General features: G+C 38.3%; 3 protein-coding genes and 1 pseudogene across 6 annotated transcripts; 2 read left to right on the top strand and 2 right to left on the bottom strand.

The window, feature by feature from the left end:
* Positions 1–214: 214 nt before the first annotated feature.
* On the bottom strand, positions 215–5,057 carry LOC141834762 (calcium-dependent protein kinase 15-like). The gene is made up of 8 exons (XM_074722118.1): positions 4,320–5,057; positions 2,909–3,052; positions 2,669–2,821; positions 1,902–2,014; positions 1,649–1,825; positions 991–1,118; positions 814–913; positions 215–543 (listed from the first exon to the last, which is right to left on the bottom strand). The coding sequence occupies exons 1-8, from the start codon at positions 4,957–4,959 to the stop codon at positions 460–462; spliced, it is 1,539 nt and encodes a 512-aa protein (XP_074578219.1). The 5' UTR covers positions 4,960–5,057; the 3' UTR covers positions 215–459.
* Positions 5,058–6,100: 1,043 nt separating this feature from the next.
* Positions 6,101–9,517, top strand: LOC141834652 (ubiquitin-conjugating enzyme E2 28-like). 4 transcript variants are annotated; one of them, XR_012602340.1, is made up of 5 exons: positions 6,101–6,206; positions 6,294–6,390; positions 7,104–7,231; positions 8,798–9,002; positions 9,167–9,252. XR_012602340.1 is itself a non-coding variant. In XM_074721980.1 (5 exons), exons 2-5 carry the CDS (start codon positions 6,321–6,323, stop codon positions 9,308–9,310), a joined length of 447 nt encoding a protein of 148 aa, XP_074578081.1. In that variant the 5' UTR covers positions 6,101–6,206; positions 6,294–6,320; the 3' UTR covers positions 9,311–9,517. The 4 variants fall into 4 exon arrangements, 3 of the variants coding, with proteins under 3 accessions (XP_074578081.1, XP_074578083.1, XP_074578082.1); XM_074721980.1 differs by having other exon boundaries at positions 8,798–8,902; positions 9,167–9,517; XM_074721981.1 differs by having other exon boundaries at positions 6,129–6,203; positions 8,798–8,902; positions 9,167–9,517.
* A 1,111-nt stretch (positions 9,518–10,628) lies between these two features.
* On the bottom strand, positions 10,629–11,381 carry LOC141835367 (uncharacterized). The gene has a single exon (XM_074722811.1). It carries the CDS (start codon positions 11,339–11,341, stop codon positions 10,832–10,834), a length of 510 nt encoding a protein of 169 aa, XP_074578912.1. The 5' UTR covers positions 11,342–11,381; the 3' UTR covers positions 10,629–10,831.
* Positions 11,382–13,736: 2,355 nt separating this feature from the next.
* Positions 13,737–15,063, top strand: LOC141835363 (protein RETICULATA-RELATED 3, chloroplastic-like; annotated as a pseudogene).
* Positions 15,064–15,874: the final 811 nt, after the last annotated feature.

Below are 15,874 nucleotides of genomic sequence, written 5' to 3'. Positions count from 1 at the left end.
TTTATGTGCGGCAAAAAAACACCAAACAAAGGCTTTATACGTAAATTTTAAATGAACCAACCAACCTGTAGTTCAAATTTATTTTCTATACCACTTTTTAATTATACTCCTAATCTTTTTATAGTGATTCCTTCTTTACCACAGTTATTCCTTGTCAATTATATTTCTGTGGATCAAATAAAAAAAAATTATTCCGTGAATCTAACATAGAATAAGAGTAGGAATAAATTTTCTATTCCTTATTTATTCCGTGAAATTAAAAGTACTGTAAGAGTGGCTCGAACGGGTTGGTCTGCAGTTGCAAGCAGCCACCATAACTTAAACGTGCTTAAGAGATACACAAAACTCCTCCAAACTAGAAACTGATACACTTCAGCAAATCAAAGCAAATTCCTAACAAACCTACCGCAAGCAGCCACGAGCTCATGAGAACGCAATCGCTCGAGTATCAGTATCATCTTATTTTCGCCGCCTACATTGGATGGGCTCTGAAGTGTCGTTTCTCATCATAGTTACAAACTCCTCGTAATTGATTCTTCCATCCTGCAACATGTGCATAAGCAACAAATTAACCTCTAGGATGTATGCTAATCATTGCAAAACCTCAGCGAAATACGTAGGAAGGACTATTGTGAAGTGCTGATTGCTCTTCCGACATTCCTTAGTTTTAGAAAAGTATTATCAGATTATTAAGAAGAATGTGAGACGGGTAATTGCTAATGCAAGATAGTTAAATGCAATGAGCAAGGCGATCAGTTCAAGATAAACGTTAACGCTTCTATGTAGAAAAAGCAACTGAGAAAAAAGATGCACCTTATCTGTGTCAACTTCTGCAATTATTTCTTTTATTGTTTTCTCATCGCCCATGTTATACTTCTTGAGAGCTTGCTCCAATTCCTCAACGGTTATGTACCTAAAAGAGTGAAAAGATGAATAAATTTATCCGCATAAGAGTATGAACATATTTTCATTATGTAAACACGATGTTACCCGCTCTTGTCTTCATCGAAATACTCAAATGCTCTGTATAAATGATCTTCCCTTTCCATTCTGTTCATGTGCATGGTAGCTGTTATGAATTCAATATAATCAATGGTCCCACTTCCATCAACATCGGCCTGTTCATGATAATCAGGTTGCTTTCTTAGATCACCACACCAGAATGTGCACGATGAATGAAGAATAGTGTTGAATTTGTTAATACTAAAAGCCAACCTATTCTTTTGTCAAGTAGAATCAAGCACAAACCAGATGAATTTTGCAAAGAAGCAAGCAATTTGAGAAACATGACATGAATACTGATAAATTTCCATACATTCCATTGCTATGGAAGAAAAATGCTATGTTTTCTCCCTGTTAATATGAATCACCTTCTGTAAGTGTAAAAATAATTCTAAATTTTATGTAATACCAATGTTTATTCATTATACATACAGGCAGTCGCCAAAGTTTTATTCATTCTATATACAGGTAGTGCACTAACAATGCATCAGGCCATGAACTAATTATCAATTTGCATCCCTTTTATGTGATTGTCCTAGTTGCTGTTGGGATCCTTCTAAAAGATTCACACGAGTATGAAATGGAGCATAAGCAAAAGAATAGTCAAGCATGAAAGAATGAAAATTTTGAATGCGAGGAAACTTACTGCTTCCATCAACTGCCTAACTTCTGATTCAGAAATCTTGATGCCCAAATTACCCAATTTGGGTAAGCCTGCCTTTAGTTCTTCAAATGTAATTGTCCCACTATTGTCAGTGTCAATTGATTTGAAAATCTCTTTTAAACCCATGATTTCATCTTCCGACAAGCTTTCTGCTATAACCTGAGCAACAAAATGTTGTCAGTAAGGAAGACTATTATGCATATAAATTCAGAAGAAACTGTGATTGAACATCCACCTTCAGTGCCACTTTCTTCAGCTTGTTCATGGCCCTGAATTGCTTCATTCTATTCAAGACTGTAAGATCAAGTGGTTTATCAGGAGCACCATCTCCTTTCATCCATGGATGGTCTGCAAAACTTCGAACCATCAAACTAGCAGAAATAATGTTGCTAACAAGTAAGCTAACAAATGCTAGAGGAGATAAAAATTATTTGGACTGGTTGCTAAAAGAATAAAAGAGAGAGAGATAATGTAAAATTCGTCAGAGTTGTGGTTAATTATTAACAAAGAATACTTAAGTGACAGAAAATATGTATCACTTACAAGGCTCACAAGAAATCAGTAACTATGGAGCACAGACTAACCATCACTTGACAGAAAAATGTTTGAGTTTTCTTAACACGGCTAAACTGTAACAGTTTCCATTTTTAATCAAATGAGATAATAGAACCATAAAAAGGAGGCAGCCTAGTGCATGAAGCTCCTGCCAATGTACGGTCCCAGAGAAGGGTCGGACCACATTGGGTCAATTATACACAGTCTTACCTTGTATTTTGCAAGAGGTTGTTTCCGCGACTTGAACCTGTGACCTCAACCATGCATATTCTTAAATTGAAAACCAAACTCATGATACAAATAGTAGTAGAAGATAATTTATCCAAGGACTTCAAATGTACTACTACATGTCAACATCACACAGAATTCAAACTCCTTGAAATTCTATGTGAAGATTATTGTAACCCAAGCAGTTTATTGTTAAATAGGACGTAAACTAAAGCTTACTGAGAATTTCAGCGGCACTAAGTCGTTCCTTTGGATTTGGTCTTAACATTTTTTTCACCAGTTCTTTAGCACCACTTGATATAGAAGGCCAAGGATCAGATGAAAAATCAATATGACCGAGTAATATAGCATCAAATATTCCATCCTCACTATCTGCATCAAAGAAATACAATTCCTTCAACTGATTCATATAAAATGGGATGAATTTTTCAAGCTCCCTTATTTTGAAAACTTAGGAACCTGCCCAAAAAGGAGGGACACCACAAAGAAGAATGTAAAGTATCACTCCAGCACTCCATATGTCAGCTTCTGCTCCATAATGACGCCGCAATACTTCAGGAGCAACATAATAAGCACTTCCAACAAGATCTTTAAATACTTCTCCTAAATGGCAGTAGTTGTTGTTAGTTGAGTAAATTTATTAATATTGGACAAACATTGATGCAAGAACATCTAAATGGAAAGCATTATTTTTTACTTTTGAGCATCGGGTTTCTTATAGAATATATCAGTTATTGCTCTATATAGATTTGGTTACGTAACATAAAAGAGATATTCCTAAGCTTCACTAAGTTATGATGTGAGCAAGACTTTTATCCATAGCAAAGACCAGGTGAGTATGAACAAGAATATGTATGTCTTGGAATCGTGTGTAGTGAATGTGTATTTCTCAAGCACCTAACAACCATGAGTAGTGACAGCATAAATGCCCTATCTGCAATGTAACACCCACTTAAGTTTCCAAGCTACTAAAAGTAATAACACTTGGATCTTAAACGTCACATAAAAGAATAGAAGAAAAGCAAGGATCACAACAATAAACAAGTAAAATTATCTCTTATATATATATCGTGACGTCTATCCAAAAATTGAATGCAGCACACTTTAAATTGACCAAACCAAGTTATATAATTTTCAGTTGTGTGCTAACCAAGTTACAAAGTAGATCAAAAATTCAAACAAAGTTTCTTCCTTTCTTCTTCTATTATTTAGCACCTTTCATGCTTCAGCCTACATTGCTGACTTTTTAAAAGTACTTTTTGGGTCTCCTAATCAACTTAGAAAATTAAAAAAAAAAAATTGTCATTGAGGTAATTCTTGTGTAAATACATCATTCTTCTCTGTACTGAGGTAATTTAGTTTAACACAAAACTAAACTAACATTATGTTGCAATGTCGCACCAAATTACTAGGGTAGACATGAATGAGGAGCTGACTACTGCCATCTGCAATGCTAGGAGTTGCCCACCATTAAGCATATGAAGTTTACTTGTATGGTAGAGATATTTTGGAGAAACTGAAAGCTGATCCCATGAGAAACAGTAATATCTTATATTTTGAAGAAAACAGTTTAGCTTCATTAGTCTCAATACCACACTTGATTTCACTGAACAACAGTTTATCACAATTGTTCATCCTTATGAAAAATTAAGGACCGAGTTCTGACTAAGAATTCTCAATGAAAGTTCCAGTAATAGGTAATCAACTATATTTAAAAGGCTAGACTTCCATGCGATAGACTTGCATAAGCATTGTTTTTGTGGATGAATCATGGTTGGCAATGCAATAGTCTGATTAATTATTGTGTCTCTAACAAAAATGCGAGGTGTACATTAACGGATCGACTGTGATGAGAACGTTGTCAGTTTACCGGGCTTAAAGAAAACGGAAAGTCCAAAATCAGTAGCCTTGAGCGGCGATTCCTCTCTCTTGTTCAAGAACAAAAAATTCTCCGGTTTGAGATCCCGGTGCATGACGCCCATGGAGTGACAAGCATGGACAACGTTAACGATCTCTCGGCAGAGAGCAGCGGCAGCGCGCTCGGAGTAATGACCCTTGGTGATGATCCTGTCAAAGAGCTCCCCGCCCTCGCAGAGCTCCATCACGAGGTTGACGGAGTGCCGGTCCTCGTACGCCCCCTTGAGCTCCACGATGTTGCGGTGGCCAGTGAGGTGGTGCATGATCTGGATCTCCCTGCGGACGTCCTCGAGGTCGTCTTGGCGGACGAGCTTCCGTGTGGCAATGGACTTGCAGGCGAACTGCTGCCCGGTCTCGCGGTGGGTGACCAGATAGGTGACCCCGAACTGGCCCCGGCCGAGCTCGCGCCCGAAGGTGTAAGTGGCGCGGACGTCCTCCATTGGCCGGCCGAGGACGCGGCCAACATTGGAGGCGACGGGACGGGGGACGGAGGGGGCTCGGTGAGAGTAGGTGGAGGGAGCGGCGGCGTGGGGGTTGTGGCCAGGGCGGGCAGGAGGAGGCTCCTTGTGGCGGCGGGAGGTGCGGTTGCCCATTTGGGCTTCGGATCGAGAGCAGAGGAAGACGGAGACGAGATCGAGAAAGATTAGGTTTTCACGGAGCTAGCGAGCGACCGTACTGCGAAGGAGAAGGCGGGGAAGCGTCCGCAGAAGGATCAAGGAAGCAGAGTTGACCGGACATAGCAGGTAGAAGGTAATACTCAAAGCGTGTGTGCGCGTTCGCCGGAGCGGACCGCGTGATAGGAGGATTTGGTGCGACCCACTCGCTGAATGATTCCTTCTCCAACCACGATGCGGGTACGTTGGTGAAGCGGATTCCGGAGTCGAAGAGGACACGAACGATTTAGAAACCGCGTGACCGCGTCGTGGCTCGTGCTCGAAAGTCATCCACGCGACCGGGCCACGCTTCAGTTCACCGATGGGGGGCCCACAACGGGGTAGGGCTCGAACTCCGAGTCGAAATCTCGCACGTGCTAGATGCGCGTGTGGATGTGGCTCGGCCGGGTTTGTCGCTGCGGGCCAGACCAAAGCTTGCCGGTATGCCAACGATGATAAGGATAACAATCGGAGAAAACGACGAAGTGACGTAATTAGTCGTAGTGCTTGTCCATTCGAACATTTTGTCTGAATAATTTATCACGCCACTAAAATTAAATATTGTTTTTCTCCTAAACGCCCTAAGCACGTCACGCCACGTCACGCCACGTTTAGCCCTACTTGAGAGCTTTAATGAATGAAGAATTACCAACTTGATTCGCAATGTATCTTCGGTTAGTGATCGATTGTAAAAAAAAGAAATAATAGATAATAAAATAAAAGATCACCCATGGAAGGAAGATTTGATATTTCGATCCCGAACAAGGAGAAACAAAATGGCAGGAATCGGTGCGAAAAAGAAAAAGGTTGCAGAGTAAGGACCCAGAAAGAGGGACAACGAATTGGCGATTTAGATGGCAGGCGGAGTACCTGAAGTAGTGGACTGCGGAAGAGATAGACGGCAAAATCTGAAGCTTCGCCAACGACGGCGCGTCTTCGTTCGTTCGTCGGCAGATCGCAACCTGGAAGACACGTACCAGCATTTTGGTGATGATGGAAATTATTGTTTAATCAGTTTCTTAAATATTTCTTATTCCTTTTATTTTATTATTATTTTAAAATAATTTTTTATATTTTTCTTGATTGTATATATCAAATGTCACTCGCGTCACAATGCCGCAACTCTTCTCGCTTTCCTCTTGTTATTCGGTAGAGAGAGTAAGCGGAGGGAAAATCGTATTGAGGAGGTGGGTTGGAATCCCTTTCTCGATTAGTCATATCCTTTTTTGTCGAGATCGATCTCCACTAATGGTCTAAATTTTTGTTTTATGCAGTGTTTTTGAGCGACTAGATCGTCGTCCATGGCCTCTAGGCGGATCATCAAAGAACTGAAGGATCTGCAGAAGGATCCTCCTACTTCTTGCAGCGCAGGTCTTTCCCGTTTGTATCCGTTTCTTTCATTCTCTGTTTCCCCTTGTTTTCAGTAACATAAGTTATGACTTTAGATCAGTACTGGTTTACGTTCTATCTCCGGTAAAAATCATGGATAACTTGAACTTTGACGAACCTAAAAGATATCTGAAACAATCATAGCTCTATTGTCGTTGATCATATGAAGCTTTCTCTTTTGAAATATGTAGGATAATTATATCTACAAAAGTAAGTTAATATCGCATTATACCATGCATATTCTTCGGAAAACTAAGTTATATAATATTGAAGCTGATACAATGGTGATGATGGCGATGATTTCACTAAATGTTTTATGTAAGACTATTTTTGAAGAAGAGGAATAGAGTACGTGCATGGATGCCAGACAATTTTCTTCTCTGCTTGCGTTCACTAGGAGTAATGAAAATATGCTGCTGAAATTTAAACCCATTCTTCTTTTCTGTTGTTAAGGTATTGTTACCTTCATTATTGAGAGTTGGTGACTGCAGTTATTTGTACTGATAGAGCTCAAATACATAATGTAGACTGTCTGATAACAGCAATGCAATGTTGCATAGATTTAACTTGCTGATTGAGCAGGCTAGTAGTTGGTCGAGTGGGATTGTTAAGCTTTGTGATCATGCGTTTGTTGCAAGTATGAATTACTATCTGAAAAAAAGGTTCAAATGATAATGCTGAGTCGTTTCCTGCAGGGCCTGTGGCTGAAGACATGTTCCATTGGCAAGCTACAATAATGGGTCCATCAGACAGTCCTTATGCAGGGGGTGTTTTTCTTGTCACCATCCACTTCCCTCCAGATTATCCATTTAAGCCGCCCAAGGTAATGTTCATAGTAAAAAATAAAGGAATTTCCATTCTCTATCAATTTCTTCATTTACACATATTCTTCACATATCTACATGGAAATCAATGGAACGCTCATCCATATGATATGATTCCATAATAAGAGGATGATGTGCATCTGAGGACTATGATGGACAACGAGATTTTTAGTTTTACTACTGTGAACTTGTGGAGTTTATAAGTGCATATTTCAAAAAATGGCACTTTTTCTGTTGTGATGCTTGTAATATTGTCCGAAGAGTCATTTTCCAATTGATAGTTTATGGGTATTATGGAAAGCCCAATAGAAGCATAAGCTTACAAATTAATATTCATTTTTTTATTGTTACTCAGACTTTCATGTAGCACCCAAACATATGTGTGCTATTGTTACTAACTAGACTTTCAACTCATGCCTTGTTCGAATGTCAAGTTCAGTTTATTGATCCCTGCTCTTGGTTTCTGTTCTGGTTAACTCCTATTACAGTGCTGACCAAATCTATGGTATAGTACTGATTGATAGACTTATTGTTCAACATTTTATACTTTCCATAGGGTATTATTTTTCAAAAATAAAAAATAACTGGATCCAAGTAAACCACACACCTGAAATGCCAACCCCTAATTGCTAATCTAAGTGTTAGTTCTACCAATTTGATTTAATCATAGTCAAGTTCAGTTTATTGATTTTCGGTTCAATCTAAGTCTCTTGGTTTCATTCAATCTACATATCATGCTAATTGTAGTTCCATTAGTGTATAGCATACACTGTCACAAGCAGACATACAGTTAATTTCAGCGTTAGGTTTGCATTTGCACAGTTGATGATTTGATATGCTCATTGCCTATCAAAAGGTTCAAAACCAAGCTATGAGACAGCTACTTTAGGAAAAATGATTGCTATCGTTACAATTTTATGATTGCCTACTTTAGTAGTTGAAGTGTGGCTTTTCACTAAATAATTGGATAAATTGAAGGAATAGCCGTGTCAATCTGATACTTGGCACTTGTTTTCCATCATATTGAATATACAAATATGAGTGGATATGATGGTTTCATGTTAGGGAATACTATAGGTATAGAAGTCTAGTTGGTGGGTTCTCAATTTGTCTTGACATGTTGTACATATTGAAGTTGGTCTAAATAAGGTTTAGTTTATAATAAACAAAAGCTTTGACCTTTCTTACCAGGAGAAGGTTCAAACTTTTGAATTGCTTTGATTAAATCTAAAAATGTTCAGAAATTTTAGATTAGAAATCTTCTGTTGGAACTAAGGATTCAATTTGACTTTGCCCAATTTATACCCTGAAAATTTAGGTTAAAAATCTCTAATCTTAAGATTAAAAAATAAAAATAAAATCAAGCTTAAAACAAGAGCATTGCTGAAGATAAATTGTTTTGGTGTATCCAAGCCATGTGTCCTAAGTATCGGTTCGTATCTATAGTGATACATTCAGTAGGCGTAGGATTGCTATTTCACATGAACATGATCCTCTAAGGAAATCAAATCAGTCGACATTATATATTTGCTCAGCTTATTGGTATTGGGGGATGCCTTCTTCAGGTTGCTTTCAGGACCAAGGTTTTTCATCCAAATATCAACAGCAATGGAAGCATTTGCCTGGACATCTTAAAGGAACAATGGAGTCCTGCTTTAACTATTTCCAAGGTGGCCTTTTCTTCCCTTGTACAAATCTCCTAGCAAGTTGATTGTGTCCATCTTATTTAATTTGCTCATATTAATGAGCTACAAGTACCAGTACGTTCCGGTAAGTTATACACTATTATGCCTATGCTTTTATTTGCTTTTAATTCCTGAGTTTGTGTCCTTGCTTTTATCTGCATGATTCTACTATCTTTTATGTTGCATTGTTAGCTGAACATAGTAAAACAAGTAGTATATTAAGAACTTTCTGTAATTTTGCTCTTACAGGTGCTGTTGTCAATTTGCTCCCTCTTAACTGATCCAAACCCAGACGATCCTTTGGTTCCTGAAATTGCCCATATGTACAGGACAGACAGGACCAAGTACGAGTCCACAGCGAGGAGCTGGACCCAGAAGTATGCGATGGGCTAAGACATATCAAAAGTGAGAGGTTCCAATGTCGACGATGGCTTTATTATTTACAAGAAGTAATTATTTATAACATCGAACTGAAGTACTCTGCTTGTGCCATTTGATCCTCTAAAAGACTATATCAAGGGAAGTTGCCACTGCAAAAACTCATCACACTCTTGTTGTATTTTGTTGTTTGTATCATTATATCATAACTATGTTGGAGTCCTTCTCGGTACAAAGTTGAGTAAATGCTACTACATAACTCAGGGGCGGCTCAAGCCTCCTCAAGATCCTAGGTAAATTTTTTTTAATTATTGTTATTATTTTAAAAAAATTTCTCTTACTCTTTTTTATTTTGGACTTGAGATCCATAATGATGAGTTTAAAAATTTTTTAAAATAAATTAAAATATTAATTTTAAAAATACATATTTTATATAAAATTAAATTTTCTAATTTTTTGAGATATAAAATTATTAATTAAATTTTTATATTCAAATTTTAATAATAATTTTTTTAAAATTTTTTTATATTCAGAATCATTTTTTTTAGTCGACATATTTATATTCAAATAATAATAATAATAATATAAGTCTTTATTATTTTATGAAAATAAAAATATGTTAAAATTAAATAATAATAATACTTAATTTATGTCTTATAATTTTAATATAATGATATTTCAAAATTTGACAAATGAATTGAACCGGCGTTTGAACCATCCACAACGAATTGGCTAGAACACAAAAGATTTTAATTCTGATCGTTCTTCTTTTTCCACCCTTTGTGATGATCCCGAAAATGTTTTGAAAGAGAAAACAAGCTATCAAAGAGTAAGCTGTTTGAAGTTGAGCAAAATAAGTTATTAGGGTAATAAGGAAGGAAGAAGAATAATATAAAGAAACTAATAAATTAGAATTTTGAGAATTGAGAAATATTAAATATATTGGAATCATGTCAAAATATTTACGAAATTCAATGACTATACTAAATCTCTACAAAATCTAATAAAAATATTTTAATAATTTTTTATTCTTTTAAATATAATAATTAATATATTAAAAAATCAGACTCCAATAAAATTGGGGCCCTAGGCATAAGTCTTAGTGCCCTATGCCTAAAGCCAACCCTAACATAACCCCAACATAATAGTGTTATATGAATATAATATCTGAATCTATTTTTTAATTATAATTTTTTCTCCTCGGTGAATGAGTTATTTGTATAAGCTAATATAAATTATTGTGTTTTATTAATTTTTTATTTAATTAATATAAGTTATTTAATTATTGTGAAGTTCCAGTTTGATAATGCATCTCTCTATTTTCTAGTAAAAATAAAAACGGTAAAATTAAAATTTGTTCAATAATAATATTGTACAAATTTAAAAAAATTTAACAGCCAAATTATAGTGTCATCTGGTACGGAAATGCATCGACGCTAGGAGGATTATGTTAAAGTACAGCAGCACTAGCCTATGAACTGAACGGCTCAAAGCCGTCCGTTGCCCATCAGACGTCTGAAAAAATTGCCTTTTTGCTCACCAAACGCCCCATGAATCCAGCTCTGGCGTCGGAAAACCCTGCACAAAAAGCGACGGATCGAACTCACTGGCAACCGGGTCTGATCCGAAAAGTGTTGGCCGGAGAAAGCCGGCCGGATCGAACGACGCCGCGCCGAGCGTCGGAAGAGGAAAGCTCCTTGCGGTCTCCGGAGGATCCAGCAGGGACGCTGCGGTGGCGGCTGGGTGCGCGCCGGTGATTCGCTGGACAAGCTCGCGGAAGTGGGCCGGGTCGGCGGTGAAGTAGGCGATCGGCGAGCGCTTGGAGGCCCGCGACTTGCGCTTCTTCTGGACGCGCTCCCCGGCGATCGACTCCAGGCGGGGCGGCGGCAGGAGGAAAGCGAGGGACTCCGGAGAGGCAACGGCGCCGACGACGGGCGGTGTGGAGTGGGAGAGGAAGGCCGCGAAGGAGTCGTCGTTGACGCCGGGGAAGGCGTCGGCGTCGGCGCAGCTGTGCTCCCACTGGTCGAGGACAGAGCCGTTCTCCATTCTCAGAGAAAAAAATCTCTCGAGTATTTTTTTTTTTTATCTGAGGCCACGCAGTGGTCGAGAAGCGAAGTGCATTGTGCATTGTATTTATAACGAAACGGCTGAAGCCGCAAGTTTTCCTTGGACCGGTCAGATTGAACCGGCCTCATCGGGTTTAAAATGAGATGGTTCTGTCGGATATCACGTGCGAGGTGACCCCCGCGGATGGCGGTGTGACTTGGTCGTCGAGGCGGAAGAGGTCGACGCCTTGAACCGGGGATTTCTAAATCGATCCGGCCGGTCTAGAACGTCTCGCTCGAGCCGACAAACCAGAGCCGCGTTCACACTTGCACTTGCGTGGCGTTATCCGAAGAATCGGAATGAGATCATGCTGAGGTCATCGTTGTGTCAGATCAAGTGGCTGCTTAATTCGCATCCAAATCTAACGAACCGTGCATGGCGTCGGCGGAAGGACGTCGACGGCCAAGCCGCGTGGGGACCACATCAGCCAGCCATTATTCGATTTTCGGTATCGACCACAATATTATTTTGTTATATCGTAAATATAGAAAATTATAATTGTAATATTATTTTTCTTTTTAAATATTATAGAAAGTTATAACCTTACTATTTTTCTGCGTAGCGTGGTCAAATACTCAAATTTGAATGCATCTAGAAACTCCGTGAATCGCGAAGAAAAAACTGACAGATGCTATTCTCTTCTCCCTGATTAAAATAAATATATATTTAATTCGAAATTTGAATGGACTTGGAGATCGAGTTCGACATCAAAGTCGTCCCAGGTCTCACTCACCAATGTCAACGAGGCTACTACATCGTTGCGGAAATCGCTCTTCGCTAATTTTATAAATTTAAGTGGATAAATGGGAAACGTACAAAGTTTAGTAGTGTGGTTTGACTTTTAGCCGCAGATAGGTCCGCATCACATCGCACTTTGCTCTCGTTTTGTTAGACCAAAAATCAAAACGACATTGTTTATTAAAATCATTGAACAAGCTTTTTTTTGTTATTTTTTTTATCAAATGGGTACTTATCCCTTTTTTGTATATGTTATGTTTCCAAATTGTTTTTTTATAGATTATAACTTCTGATTCATCTCAATTATGAATTCATAATTACTCTAACAATATCAAAAATAAAAATATATTAACGTACGGTGCAATGACTTTTTCAATAACAAATAAAGGCAGATGGATAGACGTGACATCATGTTGACTTTGTTTACGGTCAACGGAAGCTCAAAGCTAATGCTGGGCCATGAGTATTTAAGAGTGAAAATATTTTTTTAAAATAATAGATAGATGGTGTTAATAGTGTATCAAAATTAAATCGAACTAAATCAAATTAATAAAAATTGAATCGAATTAAATTTTTTAATTAATTAAATCAATAAAATTTCTAAATAAAAATTAAATAAATTAAATTGATAAAATATCGATTAAGTTTAAATATTATTAAAAAAATTATTAATTAATTAAAATTACATTAATTTAAAATTTTATAAAATATTTTTTTAATTTTGATAAATTCAATTTATTTAATTTATTTGGTTTAATTGAATAAAAAATTTATTGAATCAAATCAGATTAACTATTTTTTAAAAAAATTAAAATTTTAAAATAATCAAATCAAAATTTTAAATTTAATCTAGATTTAATGGATTTAATCCATTTTTTTCACTCTTAATCGTATATAATTTATGCGCGTTAAGAATTCAACTTTTACAATAATTTTTTTTTCTAAAAATAATTAAAATATTGCCTTTTGTTAAGAATTGGCCCAAATATGGCGGAGGCCCATATTGTAATTGATTCGGCCCATGCGTGTGAAATACGTCTCTTGCTTATGACCATTGGCGACCCAATTATTCCATACAAACAATGCTCAAGCACTTTATCCATAATTTGAATATATATATATATATATATATATATATATATATATATATAATAACAAATATTTACTATTTTTGAATTTCTAAACCACCCACCAAAGCTAAATTATACAAATACTGACTTGTGTTTTTCATGGTTGATCAATTAAACATGTTTAAAAACGTAAAAACTATAAATAATCGACCAAACTCAAATTAAAACTAATTTTTATTAGTTAGCATAATATCAACATAATTGTCATCAAATTCACAAGGACAGATCAGGAATGAGGAATCTCCTTTTGATAGGCTCAATCCGACAAAAGTCTAGTGGTAGTCACGTTTCCACTATGATTCTTCACATACAGGAAACAGCAAAGGCATCGTATCGCATCAGCACGTGTGTAAAAAATCGCACATATTTTCATATTTGGTTGGTGAAACACAATCTCCGTTTCGTTACTAAAAAGATCCCTTTGCTCGATCGGTCGATCACTGATCTCGCCTGAGAAGTGCACCGCCATGGCCGCCGCCTCTGCGCATCTCCGCCTTTCATCACTTCCGAACCGCAGCAGCCTCCGCCGTGTCGCGGGAGCCGCACACCTCTGCTTCGAACCCTCCTCGTCCTTTCCTCTCACCTTCCGCCCTCTCCCCATCCTTTCCTTCCCACTTCTCGTCACTCGATACGCGAACCCTAATCTATCCCATAACGTAATCTCCACATACTTATCGGGTGGCGGTTCTGCCGTTCCTCCGGGTGGACCCGGCAACAACGGCCGGCGATGGTGCTTGAACCGCCGTTCCTCCGGGTGGACCCGGCAACAACGGCCGGCGATGGTGCTTCAGACGATCGCGATCCCGAGGAGCCCGCCTCGATCTAGGAGGTCCTCTAGATCTCTTCCTCGAGGGATGGAGATCTAGGGTTGCCGCTGATCTTCAGTTCCCTTTAAGGTCCTCATGGAGGAGCTTGTCGGCGTCAATGCGTCCTCGGCGACATGGCCTCCCGACCCAACTTTGGTCTCAACGAGCTCGACTTCGTCTTTTGCACCCTAGTTGTCGGATCCATTGTCAACTTCGTCTTCATGTACCTCTTGGCGCACACCGCCTCCGCGGCCGGCGCCTCTGCCCTACCTGGCATATTTGCTACCTGCCCCACCAGCACATGTTTGAGCCGGGGTCTTACTCCCTATTCTCCCGTATGGGCACCTTTGCCTATAAAGCGTCACCTTTGCTGCTGTTGGTTTCGCTGCGGGGCTTGCAGGGACGGCGATCTCAAATGGGTTGATCGCTCTGCGTAAGAAAATGGATCCAGGGTTTGTGCCACCGAACAAGCCGCCGCCAACTGTGTTGAATGCGCTGACCTGGGCGCTGCATATGGGATTGAGCAGCAATTTCCGTTACCAGACCCTTAATGGGATTGAGTACACTATGGAGAAGGCGTTGCCTTCATCTGGTTTCAAGGCGTCAGTGGTGGTACTTAGGTGTTTGAACAATGTGCTTGGTGGAATGTCTTTTGTTATGCTTGCAAGGATAACCGGATCCCAGAAGACGGCAGGGGATGGAGAGGTGGTAGAAGATATCAAGGAGAAGTTGGTCAGCGAGAAAGCTACAGTTCCAGAGAATAGCGATGATTGACCGTAAGGGAAGTAAGTGCTCTTTTGATGAAGTGTTAGCTGGGATGGACCAGTAGAAGAGAGTTTGAGAAGCTTTGCATTTCTATATACTTTTTGTACTGAAATATCGAATTTGAACCACTATTAGGGTAGCGAATTTTCTCTCTGGTCCATGTTGTTTCTTTTTGGCCAATTTTCTAATAAGTTAGTTGATTGTTGCCCAAGAAAATCGTCAAATTTGCTGATCAACATCTTTTTGTCGTTGTGTTCTTTGCTTAATGTTGTAGTCTCTGTGGAACGTTTGGATGCTTGTATGTGTATCTTGTCTGTATCTAAACTTGTTAAATTTTTTACAGACAACATTATCCATATGAATAAGAGTTTCCGTTTTTGTTTCATGGAAAATACTTTTTAGATTTTCTATTGCTTATGCTTTTAGAAATGATTTCCTTTCATTATAAAAGAAATCACTTTCCTCAAGAAATACTATATTTTTCATTTCTTTGATCACAGTTATTTTATTGCACTAAACATTAGAAAATCTGAAAATATTAGTAGACTTCTTGTGGAGAAGTGTTTAGCTTTTCACTAGCATGAAAAAGATAATTACTTGCATATTTGTGTTCATAGGCCACATCAATAACCTTTAGAATCATGCAGTTATGTGCTTGATTGCAGCATCTTGTGTTGTATCCTTTGCATTGCTTCAGCTCCCACTTCGCGTACTTTGCCTCACTGAAGAAATGTGCCTCTTAGCTTTTAGCCTTTGTTTTAATGCATAGATGTAGATATTAATATGAAAGTGATAAAGATATCAAGTTTTCAGAGAAGCTTCGCAAGATACATTCACCAACACTGAATCCTAATATTTTTAGAACAGGTCTACGCACAACACAGTGATCTTAGTAGTGGCATCTTGCTGATTGGTATGAAGGGCTGTTTTATTGTGCAAGTGTAGTCATTTAACAAATTTTTATCAACAGTTAGTGAAGCAATTCTGAATTTTTTCTCTCTGCATTTCCATAAACATTGTTGATTTGTTTCTAT

Source organism: Curcuma longa, chromosome 9 (assembly GCF_044706935.1).
Source record: "Curcuma longa cultivar G26 ecotype Majalengka, Jawa Barat chromosome 9, ITB_CL_G26_1.1, whole genome shotgun sequence".
Lineage (NCBI taxonomy): Eukaryota > Viridiplantae > Streptophyta > Magnoliopsida > Zingiberales > Zingiberaceae > Curcuma > Curcuma longa.
Note: the sequence above shows the minus strand (reverse complement) of the source record. Positions and strands in the feature narration are given on the sequence as shown.